The 19685-nt window shown below is 40.0% G+C and overlaps 2 protein-coding genes across 7 annotated transcripts in view; one reads left to right on the forward strand and one right to left on the reverse strand.

Moving 5' to 3' along the window:
- The window catches only part of UBQLN1 (ubiquilin 1), a 44495-nt gene extending 28684 nt beyond the window's left edge, over positions 1–15811 (forward strand). Inside the window, exons 10-13 of one of the 4 annotated variants that reach the window (XR_014025504.1) lie at positions 19–217; positions 954–1133; positions 3511–3674; positions 13979–15811. Coding sequence is in view for 2 of the 4 variants with exons in the window: in XM_081320561.1 (XP_081176687.1) it covers positions 19–217; positions 954–1109 (355 nt within the window). In the remaining 2 variants the exon portion in view is untranslated. Of the gene's footprint in view, positions 1–18; positions 218–953; positions 2123–3510; positions 5499–8465; positions 8524–13978 lie in introns of those variants that run through there. The other 3 variants (XR_014025505.1, XM_081320561.1, XM_081320562.1) reach the window with 3 other exon arrangements.
- On the reverse strand, positions 8698–18948 carry IDNK (IDNK gluconokinase). 3 transcript variants are annotated; one of them, XM_081320565.1, is made up of 7 exons: positions 18726–18762; positions 17548–17579; positions 15608–15638; positions 15282–15351; positions 13066–13152; positions 10125–10168; positions 8698–9538 (listed from the first exon to the last, which is right to left on the reverse strand). In XM_081320565.1, the coding sequence occupies exons 4-7, from the start codon at positions 15318–15320 to the stop codon at positions 9187–9189; spliced, it is 522 nt and encodes a 173-aa protein (XP_081176691.1). In that variant the 5' UTR covers positions 15321–15351; positions 15608–15638; positions 17548–17579; positions 18726–18762; the 3' UTR covers positions 8698–9186. The 3 variants fall into 3 exon arrangements, with proteins under 3 accessions (XP_081176691.1, XP_081176690.1, XP_081176689.1); XM_081320564.1 differs by lacking the exon at positions 17548–17579 and having other exon boundaries at positions 18726–18818; XM_081320563.1 differs by lacking the exons at positions 15282–15351; positions 17548–17579 and having other exon boundaries at positions 18726–18948.
- Between the last annotated feature and the right edge of the window lie 737 nt (positions 18949–19685).

The following is a 19685-nucleotide window of genomic DNA, read 5'->3' on the forward strand; positions in this document are numbered from 1 at the left end:
ATGTTTCTTTTTGTTCAGGTTTAATACTGGTATAGCTGGACTAGGAAATTCTGGTTTAGGAAGTGCTGGATTAGGAAACACTGCTATTCCTACCGGAACAACAGTGCCCACTTCAATTGCAAATGAAAATACAAACCCAGCTTCAGGAACTGGTGAAACTGGACACCAGCAGTTTGTTCAACAGATGTTACAGGCCCTTGCTGGAGCAAATGCTCAGGTAAAAGAGTTGATCAACTTTCAATTTAGGAAGGAATTGTAGAAGCAGAGAGCTTAGTCAGTAGAAACTGTTGATATAAATGGCTCAAAGCAATGGTGGTGCAGCTTTGATTCCCAAATCATTGAGGTGCATACAGGCCCATTGCTCCAAATTTGGTTTCAATGTTCAATCAAACCATTACATATGTATTCAGAAACTTTAAATATTTTCCAGATTAATATTTATCCTTGGATGAGGTAGCTGGCTTTACCTCCTAGTCACTGAAACAAAGTAATAATTGTGTCTTTATATTCAGGTTGTAATTTATCCATTCTTAGTTTGGCGTGACGTTCGTGCTAGCCAATATAACATGTAAATTTTGTTACCTAAGCCCCATCTCCCTTATGATATATTAAAAACCCATGACATAATTCGGCATGTGCATCAAGCCTGAGGGATAATTGGAATCTGGCAGATTTTTTAAAAAATCAGCTGTAGGACACACTCTTTATGAGCTTTTTGTGGGAATTCTTATTATCCAGTTCTTATTATGTTATTATTATCCATGTTCTCAGGATGGAAATCTTTTAAATGTATTCTGTATTACTGTATTCTTCACATGGTGTTTTGGGAAATAAGAGGATATTTGATTACAAAAGAGTGATTGAAGTTAACTTTCTAATTAACTTTTTTTTCCAAAGTGCATCGAATGGAAAGGTACAAAAATATTAAAACGTTTTTATTTATTTCTGTTTAGCAACTACAAAATCCTGAAGTCAGATTTCAGCAGCAACTGGAGCAGCTCAGCGCAATGGGCTTCTTGAACCGTGAAGCCAACTTACAAGCTCTAATAGCAACAGGAGGTGACATCAATGCAGCCATTGAAAGGCTACTGGGTTCCCAGCCATCATAGCAACGTTTCTGAAACTTGAAAAATGTAATTTATTTTTGATAACAGCTCTTAAATCTTTAAAATTATCAGCTTTATTTCATTCTGACTCTTGGGAATTGTCTTGTTCTAACTAAGCCCAGTCTGATGCATTTAAGGTGGAGTGCAGTAGTTTTCTTCAAACAGTGGGAATCAATGCTTTTCACTTGGTTGTTGCATGCATCAAACACTTCTTCATTTCGCATTTATTGTGATTTTTTTTTTAAAAAAGGAAATCTGTTTCAAAGTTGAGTGACCAGGTTTTATCTGACCTCCAACTGTCCAATTTAGTTGCTTCTTTAAACATTAGCCTTTGATAATAATTTATGTAGAATACAAATTAAAGAGGAAACTAATTGAAGTTATGATTTGTTGGTACATATTGCTTATTGTGACTTGGCATGTCTCTCTTAACTAGCAAAATGCTGCAAGATTTATACCACTTGATTTAGCTATTATTCTTGCTCTTTTATCTCTACAAAATATATACATTTGGAAAAAGGTTTTTTTCCAAGCAGATTTTTTTTCATTGCAATAATATAAAATATCTCAAAGCCCAGAATGAATGAAATGTGCAAGATATCTCCAGTGTAATAGAATCTTACAGCATCTTTAGCGAGCATCTCTTGATAAAAGTGCTTTGACAGAGTCTTTTGAAATACTGAGATTGCTGATCTGATCTTGTTAAATGTACAGAATTGTAACATTGTCTCAATATTCACAAGGATTGATTGTAATTACCTTCATCTTTGTGCAGATTGGAGGAGCACATTTGATCTGAGATTGCTTTTGGCTAAAGCTTCTCAACTTTATCCCCTTGAGATTCTAACTTGCATTATGATTTGTAATTGACGCATATTTTCACTGACCCTGTCATGTGATACTCTAATTACTTTTAACCACCATGTAAAAATACTGTATATCTTTTGGGTTTTTATTGGTAGTTATTTCTCTTGTGCACAGGTAATAAATAAATTAAACTTCTTTGTGAGCAACAATTTAAAGTCATTTTATCCTGATAAATTCAGACTCTACAGTATTAAAGCTGAGACCATCTTATTCAGCTTCTCTCTCTCCCAGTCTAAATAATTTGCATTTAGGATGCTCTTTCTGGAAATGAAGTATTTATCTGAAACACTATTGCAATGGAAGCTTCCTTCACAGATTTGAACATTTTACATTTTCTCAAATCAGCTTATCTGGATTTTTGCTGGATTTTTAATGTTAACTAAATCATATTTTAATAGATTTATCGTGACATTGAGTTTTAAATATTACTGTGATAAACACCGATCATTTGTTTTTTTCCCTCGTACCACATTAAAGATTACGGTAGTACATTTTGGGAGATCGTATTTAGTTCTGAGGTCTAAAGCTGCATTCTTTGCTCTAAACAAATATTCCTGTGTCCAATAATAGATTTCCTAGCTGACCTTTCACATGAATTGAGCTGGAAGATGCTGGCAGTGTGAAAACCTAGAACTACTTGCTTTAGATCAAATTGTTTGTCCATCTAGCCATCTCTGGCTGTATCTCTGATTTTTTCAGATCAAATATTAATCTTTTCTTTAAAACAAGGTACAAGAATTAATGTATGGAGCCCTATCCTGGGAATAAGTTTCTATACTTATTGTTGTGCTCAGGACTTGAGGGAAAGAACCATTCTACTTTACTCTCTTAGAGACACCCTTGACTGCCAGGGGAAATCTTCAATTGCCCAGAGACTGTTAGATGTGATGTCAACTATGTAGTTTTTGCTGTTGTAGTTTGGCTTAGAAGGAAAAGGGATTTTGTCTTTACACCATTTTTGTACAAAAATAGATGAAAAGTTAAGAAAAGGCCAAAACTGAATACTGACTTTAATACATCTTCAGTTGTGTATTCTTTCCTTGGCTGATGTCTCCACTCCAATTTTTAATAACGCCACAATTGTAATTTATTTAATGAAACATACCTCATAGAACAGATACTACCACAACACTTCCCATATATTATTTCAGTGATCAATATAAATGATATCCTATAATATATAGATGTACAAGATTGGATTCATATATCCTCAATCAACATTTATCCATGTTTACTAAGTAAACCAATTTTCCCCCACATGGAAAGCAAATCTTATTACAGTAGAATGGAATGTGTGAAATGAATAATTATTGGCAGATTTGTCTCAGAACATTCCCCCCCCCAAAAAAAAATGTTTGGGCTGTTGGTTTGGAATTTGTAGGTTCGATTAGTTTACAGTTAATTGGCAGAGGCAGTATTGAGGAACATGATCTCCAGATGTTACTCAAATGGAAAGTTGGAGGGGGGTGGTCACAGGTCTCCCATTCTGAATTTTGCTCAAAACATTAAACTTGTCTAATGCTTGATATACTTTCAGATATGAAGAACTTGTCGGATGGCATAATAAAATATATCATGGAAATGCGTGATAATTTTAAGCATATTCAGAATGTTTCTAATCTTCAAACAACATGCCCGCATTGGGATACATCAAGTAACAATGTTTTGCTAATAATTCCACCACAAGAGGGCACATTTTATGTAAGTCTAAGTCTGCAATGCTTTGAACATAACATCGGTAGCTATCTTTGAAGTTCTGCAATCAGCATTCTACAGTAATGCATTTTAACAGAAAAACAACGTTTCATCTTCAAAGCTGTAGCTTTATGACTACAAGTTGTAACATTTGTGATTCTCCATCTATCCTGTGATATAATAATCTTTGTAACAATTATTACAGCTGCCAATATCTGTGGAACAAAAGGTTAGAAAAAAGGTCATTTCCTTCCAATAGCAGGCCACCCATGGAATTAAGACCAAAACTTTCTGGTTTATTCTAGATTTATGTGAATAACAAACCATAATTGTTGATTTGGCTCAGTTAACATAGTGCTGCCTTTTCCCTTTCAGCTATAGCTCCTATTTAACCTGTTTCCTTTTTTCAAAACAACATATCGTAACTAGTATTTCCAGTCTCTCTATCTCCTGTTACTCTAATTAAAAGTCACAGCTATGACACTTGCTGTGGGCCATTACTTTGAGCAACACTTTCTGTTGGAGGTAATAAAGCACAAATTCACCACGTATTATATTGTGAAGTTTTGACTTGCAGTATATTTTTCTGGGTGTGATAACATATTATTGTAGTAAGCAAGCATTGCATAAGACAAAAGTGTCTCAAGTTGTTTGGTTTTGGCAAATGTGCCAGAAATTTTCAATCATCACGAAGTGGGTTCTATTATATGGATCATAATTCAGTTATATATCATGCTGTAAGGGTGGTGAAATGTCAGTAGTTTTAGAAAACCCATGGTTGAAGGGTCATCTGCAAGGTTGCTGAACTGTTGGATATCTGTTGCATAAGGTCCCTTACCTTTGTTCCAAGTTGGACTCTGACTGTGAAGCAGATTCTATGTGGATGATTGAAACTTCAAATGCCTTGGTTATCTGGAAGGAGTTTGAACTTATTAGGTATGATAAAGTGGATAAAGTTGCTTAATGATCGGTCAGTGTTACAATATTCCCTAGGGGTACTTACAACCCAATTCCAGTGATCTCTCACACACTGCAGTCACGTGGCCACATTTTTGGCACTTGGCAATGGGCTCACGTTTATGGCCATTTGCAGCTTCCCACGGTCACACAATTGTTTTATGGCATTTCTGCCAAAACCTGGCATTTCTGATTTTAGAAAAAATTGGCTCATAGCAAAAAAATGGACTCGCTTAATGACTGGCATAAACTAGGGTCAGTCACATGGATAACCCATTTTACAACTGTCATGACTTTTGACCGTACAGGCTGTATTGCAGTCATAAGTCAAGAAATATCTGTAGGGTTTTTGGGCTACAGGTAGCGCTGGATTATATGTATAGGGAGGTAGGAGCAATAAATGGATATAGGGGAACATAGGAAATTAAATATAATAAGGCACTATACCAAAAAACTAGATACTCATTAAAGCTGGTGTGTGGCACAGGTTATCTGATTAATTTTTAATTGCAGCTGTGCAGAAGTTGACAACATTATGTTGTGGCAGGTTTGGTATCCGAGACCTGCAGGGAGGTATAAAATTGTCCTGTTTTTTATGCAATAATGGTGAAAAAAGGCTAGTACAAATACCTGTAGAATAGGCAGTGGAAAAGTGCTGTGGTTTCTGTTCTGTGGTTTCTACGTATCCAGAGTCACGGGCCTTGTTTCTCTGCGTAGGGATCTTGTATTGGCCTTCAAGGACAAATGAGAGGTAGGTGTGCCAGAGTAAAGGTCCTGATGGTTAGGTACTTCAAGATGATTTAAGCACGCCTTAGGAGAGTAAGTATTAACAATAGTAATTGGGACCAGGAATTCCATCACTAAGCAACGGAGTCATAAAGTACCGTATTTTTCGGACCATAAGACGCACTTTTTTTCCAAAAAGGGAGGGGAACGAGGGTGCGTCTTATGGTCCGAAGGTGATCCGTATGGCCAGCCCCAACCTCTGCAAGTGGAGCACGAATCGGCACGTGCTGAGAAACGCCGATCTCACGCTCCTGCACTCTCCCTCGCTCGGTTTCAGCTTCCCTTGCTACAAGAGAAAGCAGGCTAAAACGGAGTGAGGGAGATTGCCAGGAATGCGAATCGGCTGATCTCGCGCTGCTGCAATCTGCCTCGTTTCAGCCTGCTTTCTCTTGTAGCAAGGGAAGCTGAAACCGAGCGAGGGAGCTTGCAGGAGCGCGAGATCGGCCGATTCGCATTTCTGGCAATCTCCCTCACTCCGTTTCAGCTTGCTTTCTGCAAGAGAAAGCCGGGCTGCAGGGCCGCCTCCGCGGGTACTGCTCTAATGAAGAGAGGGAAGGAAAAAGAGGGAGGGAAGGAAGGAAGGGACAATGGGAGAGGGAGGGAGAGAAAGAGAGAGGGGAAGAGAGAGAAGGAGAAAGAATTTTTTTCTTGTTTTCCTGCTCTAAAAACTGGGTGAGTCTTATGGTCCGGTGCGTCTTATGGTCCGAAAAATACGGTACAATGTCTTATGATTACACTGATGGTTGCATCCATTACAATAGTAGTTAAGCAGTTCCAGTTGTTAGGCACAATGTCATGTAATTGCCATTTGCCACTTGCCACTTTCCCATTGACTGTCAAGTCAGCAGTGAAAGTTGCAAATGGCAATCATGACCGCAGGGCACTGTGATGGCCATAACTGAGGATTGGCTGCAAGTCTCATTCAGCACCTTCATAACTTCAAATGTTAACGGAATGAATGGATATTAACTGAAGGCTACCTACACTAGCTCAACCACCTGTATATTTAGAACTATATCCTGGGAGGTGACGTGATTGGATTTTAGCCATTGTCTCTTTAAAAGGGAAGGTTTTCAAGGAAGTTTGTAAAGAAGATTAACAGAAACAAATTATCTTTTAGTTGGGATTCAGATCTGGGCATGAGACCGAGCATCCTGTTTTAGGTTTTAAACATATACCCACAGTTGCTAGGTGATAATAGGAATTTACTCAAGGCTGAGTAGATAAACAGCAGATAAGGAAAGGAGTGTAAAACAAAACAGAGTCTCTGGGAAAGAAAACTTGTCTAGGTACTTTTGCTTTCAACAGGAATACACAGAAAGGTTGAAATCCAGTCCAGAGTTAGCCAAATCAGATTTGTCACCTAGTTCCAAAGTCAAGAGTTTTAGGATTTTATATGACCAGAATTCACAGGAATGACAAAACAGAATAGGAGATCACTTAATTGTTTCCAACAGAATAATATGGTTCACAACTGCCTCTTAAATCAGGCTGCCACTAGCTATGTTTAATTAGGATAGTAATACTTTTTCCCCCCCAAGGACCCTTATTGAGTGATTTTGCTCTGCTCTCCAGGCAAAGTCTTTGGACTTGTAAAGTCCAAGGGCTTGGAGGCAGAATTTTGTCTAATTGTTCTGGTAGTGCCTGGGTTTGATCAGTCTCAGGTGATCCCTGACTTGGTGTCTCCTGATGCTGATATTCCACTGATTCAGTTGGAGCTGGTCTTTCAGAGTAGAGTCTGAGTCCTGCCCATGACAATAAAACTGCATGGGGCTTGTAGATGACCTCTGTTCTGAGAAACCCCCAGCCAGAGAGAGGGGAAGCCTAGAGCATGGAATTAACCTCAAGTCCTTGAGCAGCTGCAAGAGGCCCAGAACTGACTCCCCTTTAAATTCCATAGACTTGTGTTACATGGCTAAGGCTGGCAGTCTGGAGAGATTCCTGAATAATAGGCAGAATATAATAAGGCAGTGAACTTGAACCTTATACACAGAGGTCTGGTTTTAACATCTCAGTGGCTTTCCATACAATCATGGTAGCCTTCTGAATCAACTTTGTTGGCTGGGAGTGAGCAGCACAGTGCTATGTTGGTGCTCTCCTTCCTCTAGGGCTGATTCTAGATGGTGCCAGCTCATAGCTCAGCGTTCTCTCCACTAACATTTATATGAAACTGCTAGTGAGGTTATCTGAAAGCACAGGATGAAATAGCAATATACCTGGCTTTCTCTCTTTCCTCTTGGCCAAGGGATGCTCTGGATGTTTTCTCTGTGTTGGAGATTGGGGGTGGGGGCGGATGAAGAAGAGTTCACCTCTACCTATCAGATCCTTCAAAGTAGATCAGACTAGGAATCTAATGTCATGCAGGTACGACTTTTAATGTAAAGCTGTAGTGATGGTTCTAGGCTCAAGCGAAGGTGCTGTTTGCAGGCTACAAGACCCTCAAATAATGAGTCCCAACTGGTGGGACTGAGAAAGAGTATCTTGGTGGCTGTGCCTGCTGTTTGGAACATTATGAATTATCCTCAATCCTGTTGGCCTTTGGTAAGGCTTTGAAGAGGTAGCTATGCATCTGAGCTTGGGATCAGAATGTGTGGAAGAATCCATGAGGTGGTGATGTTGAGGGGTGTTTGTGGTTTTATCTCAGAGGCCAATTATGTATTTATTATGGTGTTTATTATGTTGGATTTTAACCATCGTTAGCCTCCCCAAGTCATCATGCTGAGATAATTAATAATAATAATAATAATTAATAATAATAATAATAATAATAATAATAATAATAATAATAATAATAATAATAATAATAATAAAGTTGGAAGGGACCTTGGAGGTCTTCTGGTCCAACCCCCTGCTTAGGCAGGAAACCTTATACCATTTCAGGCAAATGGCTGTCCAGTCTCTTCATAAAAACCTCTAGTGTTGGAGCATTCACCACCTCTGGAGGCAGGTTGTTCCACTGGTTAATTGTTCTAACTGTCAGGAAGTTTCTCCTTAGTTCTAGGTTGCTTCTCTCCTTGACTAGTTTCCATCCATTGCTTCTTGTCCTGCTTTCAGGTGCTTTGGAGAATAGCTTGACTCCCTCTGCTTTGTGGTAGCCCCTGAGATATTGGAACACTGCTATCATGTCACCCCTCACCCTTCTCTTCATTAAACTACACATATCCAATTCCAGCAACCGTTCCCTATATGTTTTAGCCTCCAGCCCCCCCTCCAGATAAGTGACTACATAATTTAAAATAAAATAAGGTGACAAAGTGGTGAGTTTTAATGTTATGATTTTGCCTTTTAATACAAATTAAAATGTATAGACAGATACAGAGTAGGATTTTGCATTAGTCATCCTAGAATAAAAGGTCCTGATGCTTTCAATATTCCTATTGTCCTTTTTTGGCAGCATTTTACTCCTATGAAATTACATTTTCAGCTGATTCAAGGATACTGTTATGTGTTTTCTGATACTCCACTTTACGAAATGCAACAGCAGTCTTCTCTCACTCAGCAAGTATAAATGAAATATATGATTGCTTATCAAGTGTTTGTTTAAACTTTCAATTGCAGTTTTTAAAATAAATGACAATGTTACGACATTAAAAAAAATCTTAAATTAGATATAAGATAATGAATAAATCAAAACCTAAGCAGGCTTAATTTTCTATTCATGCTACAAGTATAGTAAATAAAACATAAATATGTTGCTTAATCAGGAGAATAAATTATATGAGCAACATTTTATTTGGGGTTATCCGGCTTCAAAACAAGAAAACCTGGAGAAACATCAGTACAAACTTCTAAGATGTCTTTCAAGGTCAGATACTATTTCTGAAAGAGACTTTTCCAAATTAACAGTGATAAAGTTTTCTGGCACACGTGGCGGTTCAAGAGTATCAAACTGAGACTGTAGTAGACTTGGTGGCATGAAATGTCCCCTTCTTTTTTCTAGACGACTGGCAATGAGCTCTATTGGCCCTGCCAGGTGGACAAAAAGGATCTTTCTTGGCGTGGACTCCTTTTCTTCTTGTTGATTCTTCAAACTCTGACAACCAGCCTCTCCCTTCTCCAAAATACACCGATATAGTTTTTTCAGAGCTGAGCAAGCTAAAATGACATTTTGTCCAGATGCATGTGCTCTGCAAAAATTAGAATTTGACAATATCTATGCATTAGGAAAAAAACAGAGTGGTTGTGTGTGTTTTAACTTTTGTCCCAATTCATCAGTTTATTTAATTAGTTTGCAGCTAAATAATTTGTAACAAACCACATAATTCCCCCACTTTTTCAGTTGCTACCTTTTTGGAACCCTCTGTTATAGTCCATCCCTTATTAACAATGTTCAGCAAATCCTTATCCAACACTGAAAAGTCCCAAAGCTAACAGTACACTTTGATTATGAACAGATTAAATGTATTAAAAATCAATGTATGGCAAACCTTAAAATGATAGAAGTTTGCAAGTATTTTGCTTCTGACAGTCATGAAGAAACAGTGCTACTCAAGGGATTTAGGACATCTCTTTCTCTATGGGATATCTTACTCTACTCCAAGCCATGTCCCCAAAATTGTTCATATTTAATTCTTAGCATTTATGCTTAGGTTTAGAGCTGAGAGTTTTGAAGTTGTTCACCAAACTCGGGACACTAAAGCTAGGTGAACTGCATTCTCATCAACAGAATCCACTCAAAACCAATTTCATGTTGCAATGGGAACATTCTTTTACCTCATTAATATATCATGCAGGTGGCAAAGCCATGGTATCCTATCCTAAAAAAAGAGAAAAAGACCAGTTTAACCAAATGATGCAGATTCAGCTGAAATAATCTCTTATCATTTGCAAAAGCTTGCAGTTTGTAATATTTTCTGTCAGAAATTTTGAAGTGTATCAGAGCATCATTATACTAGTGAAGATTACATATCAGCTTCAACATACAGTCTGTCTTTATGGCAGCAATTTCTGCCTCCTGTCTCACGTGACTCATATGAATCAGGTAAGTCACCCAAAATGATTAATACATTTCTTGGTATAATCCAATTAAGCTCTAACTTATTTAGATTTCATAGTTGCTTATGAAAGCATCGCATTTTCACGTAAATGACATTAGTCATTTTTTTATAACTGACAATTTTAAAGTTTACCAGTGTTGCAAGGTGGATGGAATATGCATTCATTCACTAAAAAAGAAAGCGGTCATCGTTTCAGTTTTATATATGTAAGAAATCATATGCTGTCTGCACTGGAACAGAAAACAAACCACATATACAAGTAATTCATAAGTCTATGGAGATTCTCAGTCATCCAGGTCATAGTTATCCCGAAGATGTTTTTTCACGAGGCCACTGGACTTTGTTTTTTTCTTTCAAGACGTTTCGCTTCTCATCTAAGAAGCAAAATGTCTTGAAAGAAAAAACAAAGTTCAGTGGCCTCGTGAAAAAGCACCTTTGGGATAATCTTGATCTTTTGGGGGGAGGGAGAAACATCAGTTCAAGCTGTATAAGTGGCACATTGTACCAAGCACATTTGGTAAGAGCCATCAAAGTGCTATTGCCAACATTCTGTCATAGTTTGGCTTCCCCCAGCAATTTCAATTCCAACTTCTATTCATTATTTCAGCATGTATCAGGATAAATATGTTAAATAATGTGAAAGTATAAATCCTGCACTTCTGTCCCAATCTGAACCATGTATATAATTGCTCCATATTCCATCTAACTCTTCTTTCTTAGTCATCATACAATTTATTTATTGAATAAGCAGATGAATAAGCAGATGATGTGACCTGGTACACCCATGTTTTCAAGGGCTATTGACAATTTGTTCTGGTCTATCATGTGAAAAGCCTTAGAATAAGCAATAAAGTAAAAATAGATGTATTTTTGGAACTCTTTCATTATCTGCTCAGTGTTAGCAATGTGACCTCAAGTGCCTCTGCCTCTTCTGAAATCAAATTCTGTACCTTGAAGTTCTCATTCCATGTATTTTTGAAATCTAGATACGGAGTCTCAATTGTTGGCTTACTCGCATGCGAGACAGGTGCAAATGTTTAGTAGTAGTTTAGTAACCTCTTGATATTGAAACACAAATCATTTGCATTCTCTAGGCCACGGGTCGGCAACCCGCGGCTCCGGAGCCGCATGCGGCTCTTTGAGCCGTCTCCTGCAGCTCCCAGCCGCCCAGTGCGCGCGCACCTCTTTGAACAGGCAGTGGTGCGCGCGCACCTCCCCGAATGGGCGGAGGTGCGCGCGCACCTCCCCAAACCTTTGGAGAGGTGCGCGCGTACCTCCGCGCGAACGGGCAGAGGTGCCGCTCTTTGAGGAAGCTGTTGCGGCCCGTCTCCGAAGCTGCCGCTTTCAGCAGCTTTGCAGACGGGCCGCTACAGCTTCCTCAAAGAGCAGCGCCCCTGCCCATTCTGAGAGGTGCGCACGCACCTCTCAGAACGACCGGAGGTGCGCGCGCACCTCCCCAAACCTTTGGAGAGGTGCGCGCGTACCTCCGCGCGAACGGGCAGAGATGCCGCTCTTTGAGGAAGCTGTAGCGGCCCGTCTGCAAAGCTGCCGAAAGCGGCAGCTTCGGAGACGGGCCGCTACAGCTTCCTCAAAGAGCGGCACCTCTGCCCGTTCGCGCGGAGGTACGCGCACACCTCTCCAAAGGTTTGGGGAGGTGCGCGCGCACCTCCGGTCGTTCAGAGAGGTGCGCGCGCACCTCTCAGAATGGGCAGGGGCGCTGCTCTTTGAGGAAGCTGCCGCGGCCCGTCTGCAAAGCTGCTGAAAGCGGCAGCTTTGCAGACGGGCCGTCGCCGTCGGGCAACCGGGAACCGGTTCCATCTCACTTTTAAAAAAAATGGCAACCGCATGCGTCCGCGCATGCGCAAAAAACCTTTTTGCGCATGCGCAAAACTTTTTTTGCGCATGCGCGTGCATGGACACACGCACGCGGCTCCCACTTTTTTTAATTTGTGATGGAACCGGTTCCCAGTGGCTCTTTTCCTTTTTTAGGTTGCCGACCCCTGCTCTAGGCCATTGCTATATCTTCCATATTTTCTTGTAACTCCAAGCAGCATATTAACTGCATAGCATTTTCAAACTGCTGGTTTTTTGTTAATTCTTGCAACTTATAGCACTATTTTCTGAGTCCATTTAAGGTCATATTCCTGAATGTCTGTCTTGTTGAATAATTAAATCTTTGTACATAATGTATGATCAATATTGAGATTTTTTTAATGCAGTTTATTGAGGTAGCAAAGGAATGACTAGCCAATTATCAGTTTGGGAGAATCTGGATGAAAAGACTCCTCTCAAAGCCAGCTGAATTACAATCAGATCATCTAGAACAGGGGTGTCAAACTGCCGGCTCGCAGACCGGTTACATCATGCGGAGGCTGCGCCCACCCAGCAATGCAAAAAGTCGTGATGCATCACAACACATCACGTGACATGGCGAGTTTGACACCTGTGATCTGGAACTATTTTATACAATGCTATGCAAGAAGGACTGACCCCCAGTGGAAACAGAGATATCAAATGACATGGCTTTGAAGGACAGTATTTAATTCACTGATCTGTTATCTTTAGATTATTCAGTTTTTGTGCTAATAAAGTTTCTCCAACTCCACCACTAACAATTTTGTTTATTAGATGAAAGTGACCTCAAGACTGTACAATACCTGGTCAGTTAGAGGTATTCCTTCAGCCATTTTCTTTCTGTTCTCCTCTGGATGATAATCATCACCCTCATAGAATTTCCAGCCTAGCTACATAATGATGGGATTAGTTTTAATAAAAATAGAATATGCTTATAGAGCAAAGGCAATTGTTATAGCAATTGTATATCATATGATTCACATTGATAATACGAGATTTCCCTCAAAATTAAAGGTCTGTAAATTCAGGAAATAAATATATCTAATAGACTGTATCCCCACTTGAAATGTGTGTGTGTGTAAATTTTTTTTGGATTGCTAACAAAGAATTAAAGGGAGACTGATATGCATTTCAAACTTATTTGTTCTCATCAGTCAGCCATACCCTTCTGAGATTCGAACCTGGGCCGATTGCACCTTAGGCAATTGTTCTAACTTTTAGGCCACTGGCTCTTTCTCGCTTTGTTAGTTGAGAAGCAAGGGAGATATGTGTTAAGTGTTTGTTAAGTATTTGGAATACCTTGCTAGGCCCCAAACATGGGACAAATCTTATTTCCTGTTTCGGCCTAGCCCAAGGCCATCCACAGGCAGTAGTCACAGCAGTGACAGCTCATATTTGTGTAAATTTTTTTTTGGATTGCTAACAAAGAATTAAAGGGAGACTGATATGCATTTCAAATTTATTTGTTCTCATCAGTCAGCCATACCCTTCTGAGCTACCCTTCCCTTGCTTCTCAGCTAACAAAGCGAGAAAGAGCCAGTGGCCTAAAGGTTAGAACAATTGCCTAAGGTGCAATCAGCCCAGGTTCAAGTCTCAGAAGGGTCTCCCTTTATTCTTTGTTAGCAAGCCAAAAAATTTACACACACACACATATATATATATACCGGTATATATATATGAGAACTATATTTATGACAATATTTTTTCTTGTCTCAGGTACTTCCTGCCTTCCTAACCTTGCACCTTCCAGCTACATTTGGGGATTATAAGAATTAAGACCAACTTGCTTCATGTGCATCTGTGGGAGGAAGGCAAAAGATGGCATGTGTGATGACATAATCATGTAAATGCTGTAACTTGTGTCAGATATCCTGATGTACATATGAAGTATAGTACAGGTAATCGCTGAGTTACGAGCATTCACTTAACGCTTGTTCAAAGTTACGTGATGAGCACCCCCCCAGTGCTCATAAGCAAGTCCTGAAATTACAAACACTGCATCACCACGGCAGTCGTTCGCCCTTATGAGCAACTGCAGTGGCTCTGCAACATTCACACTGGTTATTCCCTCCCTTCCCATCCCCGCCCAGGTCTCCCTAGGCAGCAGGCCTTCAATACTCGCCCTGCGAAAATCGAGATCCTTCACTTTCTTGACTGCTCCAGGCCTTCGGTGCATTCATAACGCAAGATCACATGAGATCCGTGGGACGAGATCTCATGCTACTGATTTTGTGTAATCTCATGGTACTTTAGGCTTCTGTTTTCTGCAACAGAATGAAACCGAAGCCGGGGGACACTTCCACGTGCCTCCGGAGGGTGGATTGGGGCACTAGAGGCCTGACACTGGGGGACACTTCTATGCCCCTCCCCAGCCTGATCTGGGCTCCGGAGGCTTTTTCCAGTCCGCTGCTGCATGGATCTGATGCCCAGGGGCGCTTACGTAGCCCTCCAACGGCCTGCTTCCAGGCAGCAGCAGCCTGGAAAAGGCCTCCAGAGCCCGGATCGGGCCACAGGGGTGCAGAAGCATTCCCTACTGCAGATCTGGCTATCAGCCTGGAAAAGGCCTTCAGAGCCCGGATCAGGCCACAGGGGTGCAGAAGCATTTCCCACCTGTAGATCTGGTGGTAGCAGCCTGGAAAAGGCCTCCGGAGCCCGGATCGGGCTACGGGGAGGGGGGCTCAGAAGCATTCCCTAGCCTCAGATCCGTGTGGCAGCAAGAACTGCGGCAGAGAGGAGATGGATCTTTTCCAGGTAAGTCGGCGCGGCAGGAAGGAGTGGGAAGCATGAGGTATCTTAGTGGGTTGGGGAGGCCTTGGGGGCCTGTTCCATTACTAGGCCCTCCATGGCCTTCCCTACCCTCATGTTCAGTTAATGAGCCATGTGCATTTTAACGAGCAAGGGAATGATCTCGTTTGAGGTAGAGTAGTGATCTTCGAGGCAGGGTCCATTACACTCATAACTCAAGGGCTACCTGTATTTACATGGTTATATAATCACATGCATAATGTCATTTTGTTACCAAGATGATTTGCTGTGGCTGTTGGGACCTGGAAGACATGGAAAATCAATCTAGGCTACAACTCTGCTGTCTGCAATGTCAAAAGAAATATAATTAATGGGTTGTGTCACTATTTTTGCCTGTGCATGTCAAGGCAAACAGGATGGGTGCAAAAATCAAGGCTACTTTTGAATGTATAAACAGTGTGAATGATCAAGGAACAATACTCTTTAAGAATTTCATATTTGGATGTTATGATTTCACTGAGCTATTACAGTTCTTATATACCTTCAAAGATACTTATAAGAAATGGTGAATACAAAATCAACAGTTTTACAAATAACTACCTTATCTGCCAGAAGTGAGCCCACTGTGGATCTGTAAAATAAAACAAGTATGTATAAAAACTACATCCAAAGAAGAAAACATTAAATCTAGAAAAACACATCATGATAAGGTGGTTTAGTTTGATTTAGCATCTTGCATGAATCCGGTCTTGTAAAACACAGGGGTTTGTAGTCCATCTGTGGCCTCCAAACACCCCCAGGTGGACAGGGATACAATTTTACAATTGTTTATTGGTTCTTCTTCTTCTTCATAAGTAAAGAATTCTAATTTCTAATATAGTATATTAGTTTCTTCAAATTATATGGGTAGGGAATGAGAATACAAATTTTCACTATTTCAAATATTTCTAAGAACAAAAAACGTGCAGTCCTATTGAATGTTTTTCTGACTCCTTTTTCCCTGTAATTCTTTATACTCCCTGAAAAAGATGGTTTAAAAGATTCTCTAGAAAAATAGGGGAAATAGAATTAAGAATTGTGAAATTAAGACTTCCCAACCCCACAACAGAACACATACTCTAGAACTTAGCATGAAGTCTGAGCCAGTTCTCAGTCTTATTAATTTTCAGGCCTGCGATGGAGTTAATGCCACAGAGGATAGCATAAATGATGGGATATAAATATAACAATTTAAAATGCAATTACATACATAATTCTCTGTTAAAAGTTGATAGTCACCAACACAGGTACCCACACAGTTGACACTTTAATGCTACCTTACTTAGGGATTGTTTCTGATGGTGGATTTGGCAAACAATTCATATATGAAAAACTAGCGTAGATATTATCTCTATTGTGAAATGTATATGAAATACTAGTTCTGCCCAATAATCAGATGAAAAATGTCATGACTGCATCTTTGGATCATCATACGCAGCCATCATGAAAGAGTGTGCTTGGTATATAAATCTCACACTTCCATGGGTACGATGGAAAGTGAATAATTTTAATAGATAACCAAGAACACAAAGTGTACTAGCTGCAGAAGACTACAACAATCTTTAACAACTTCATCAAAGAAGCTAGTCACAACTCCTTGCAAATTTATTCTTTCAATGCTCTGCACTATTCTTTGGTAACTATTTGGGCTGTCTCTATTCTGAAAAATCTAAAGTCATATTTAGACAGTAATCCTATATAATATAGCTACTTTGATTAAACAGAACTTTAACAGGGAGTTTGAGTAAGAATGTTCGCCCGCTCTTTCAAGGCAATATTTGGTAATATGGTGCCAGATTAATTTTACATATTTGTGTGGGTGGTGAACACACCCATATAATAGTTCCTTCATGCAATACAAAATTACATTTTCACATCAGAAGATTCTCCCAACAAAGCTATTAGGAAAAAGAACGCTAAACAATATAGACTAAGTATATATACATGTGAAGTATGTGCAGCCAACATAGTGTAAAATAAATTATATGTTTTTTCACCCTATTTGTAAACCTTTCTTATATTTTTAACCTCAATTGGCTAAATGCTAAAATAAATAACATGCCGTGTATTTTTCTATTTTAGTAAATTGTAGGAATTCTCAGTATGAACATGTCTTAATTACAAATAGCTAATAACTGACTGATCAAGGACCTGAGTATAAGTGCTATTTCTATAATAACCAAGACTACATGATTTCATCTGACTCAATATTGCTGTTATTCAGATGGTCTGCTGCTTTTTTCTCTTGGGGAAAAAAAGCTGTTTGAGCCACACAAGTATCAGTAAACCTCATTCAGTGAAATATTTTAGAGACAGATATGAAGACCCAGGCCAAACATACTCTCTGCATCTGCTAGTCCTGCTGTAAATGTCTTGGTCACAATATGCCTGTTCTTCATAAGGTTAACTGCATAATTATGGCAAGGCTGTAAACAAAGAAATGAGTGTGTCACTCTTTTTCCCAAAAGTGCTTGGGCTTAAGTACTAAAGAGAGTACTTACAAGTAAAGAATGGTGCCATATTATTCTGGAATCTAGATTCAAATAATATATTTGCAAATAAATACGTGAATGTATTTTTATACATATATTTGTAGCATTTCTATCCCACTTTTTACTGATAAATAATTCAGTGGCAAACTAATCCGTTCAGTACTTCAGATTCAAAGGCAAAAAAACCTGCTCCATAATGTGCAGGGGTGTAAACCAAATGGATCTTTTCCTGGCTTTGTGTAGGAAAGACACTTTTGGTTTAAGGAGATATTAATGTTCATTCTATAACCTTGTATCTTACAGCCTATGAATCTTCAGTCCTATTAATTCAATGCCCATCACATACAGATTCATCTCCTGGCCATGATGGAATATGATTTGGAGTAATCCAATGGTGTTTTTGTTATTAAGGCAAATTTTGCCAAAGTTAACCGTGCCACATACACGGAAAAATGTTTGAACAGACAAGTCCCGGAGCACCTAGATTTATCTCCCAGACATGGGAACACACCTCGAAGTGACCCCAAATCAAGCAGTAAGGTGTTATTTCTCAGATCCCTACATGTAATCATTATAGGGGATTATGATGCATTTTGTTTTCCTATACAATAATAAGAACAACAACAATAATAATAAGAGTTGGAAGGGACCTTGGCGGTCTTCTAGAAATCTAGACCAACCGCCAGCTCAAGCAGGAAAACCTATACCATTTCAGACAAATGGTTGTCCAATCTCTTCTCAAAAAACCTCCAGGTTTTGAATACCTTCAGTTGTTTATCCTGAATGAGCGTGGCAAGATGTATCATCTAGTTCAGGGGTAGGCAACCTCGGCTCTTTTATGACTCATGGACTTCAACTCCCAGAATTCCTGAGCCAGCCAAGCTGGCTCAGGAATTCTGGGAGTTGAAGTCCATGAGTCATAAAAGAGCCGAGGTTGCCTACCCCTGATCTAGTTAGTTCCAAGTATCATTTAAGACTAGATACACAAAGGTAGCCGGACCTGCCTTTGTGTGTGTGTGTGTGTGTGTGTGTGTGAGAGAGAGAGAGAGAGAGAGAGAGAGAGAGAGTCGAAAGCAAACTTCCCTCCCTTGCCATCGACGAAAGCAGCGCGGCCTTTTTTGTACTTCCGGCCGCGTATCTCTCTCTCCCCCCGCCCCCCCACCACCACCATCAAGAGCTGCGCTTACTTCCCGGAGCCGCTCACTCCCATGACCACCACTAAGACCATCGCGGGGCGCTCGGGCAGCAAGCAGTGGTTCCTTTTCTTCGGCTTGCCTTCCTCGACGCCGAGCTTTTCGCCCTGCCCCTTCCCTTCTCTTCCCTTCCCTTCCCCGCCTCTTGCTCAGAGGTGCGGCTGCTGGGTTTTTAAACCCAGATCTGGCTTTTTCGATCCCTGTCCGGGTTTCCGTATTTGCTTATTTTATTTTTTAAATTGAATGGAAAATCTCAGGTTTTTCTAGACGTGACGTTCTATCCTGTGTATTAAATAGGTGCAAATTTGTTGTTCGGACACTTAAGTTGTGTCCAACTCTTCTCAACCCCCTGCATGCCGGACCACCTTGACCTCCACTGTCTTCCCAGAGTTTGCCCAATCCACGTTCATGACAACACTGTCTAATCTCATCCTCTGCCATGTCGTCCTTTCGCGTTCAGCCTTTCCCAACATCGGGGTCTTTTCCAATGAGCCCTATTTTCTCATCAGGTGGGCAAAATATTTGAGCTTCAGCTTCAGTATCTGTCCTTCCAAAGGCCGGTTGGGGCTGTGAAGGTTTTTTGTTGTTGTTCGTTTTTGGTGTAGAATCAGTTTATTTGAATGGAACCTTTTTTTTCTTTTTCTTTTTTTTTTAAGGAAAGCCCCACTGGCAAGTCTGTTCTTGCTGCTTCCAAACAATTCCACAGATCTTGATGGACATCAGCTGATGAGGTTTTTTTCGGGAGCTTGAACTGGTCTACAGATAGGGACCGAATGTTGTACTGGGATCTTCCCCCCCTCCCATTTTTTTATCTAATGCTGTCCTCAAACTTAATTTCTGTATATTTTTATATAGCAAAAATTAATTCTTTTGTGTGCGTGCTGGAAGGCTACAATCCTATTTAATCTGAATCCTTGTGTTTGTTGAACAAAAACTTATCTAAGTTGAATCTGG

This window comes from Vipera berus, assembly GCF_964194415.1.
Source record: "Vipera berus genome assembly, chromosome: 2".
Lineage (NCBI taxonomy): Eukaryota > Metazoa > Chordata > Lepidosauria > Squamata > Viperidae > Vipera > Vipera berus.

Bases quoted from the DNA above. Each gene is read 5' to 3' on its own strand.
- IDNK (XM_081320563.1), bottom strand. From the start codon at position 18,766: ATGGTCTTAGTGGTGGTCATGGGAGTGAGCGGCTCCGGGAA. The intron at 15,639-18,725 runs GTAAGCGCAGCT...TTTATTTTACAG, and splicing joins GGAGTGAGCGGCTCCGGGAA to ATCCACAGTGGGCTCACTTC. The intron at 10,169-13,065 runs GTATTGTACAGT...CTCTTTTTTTAG, and splicing joins GAATACCTCTAACTGACCAG to GATAGGATACCATGGCTTTG.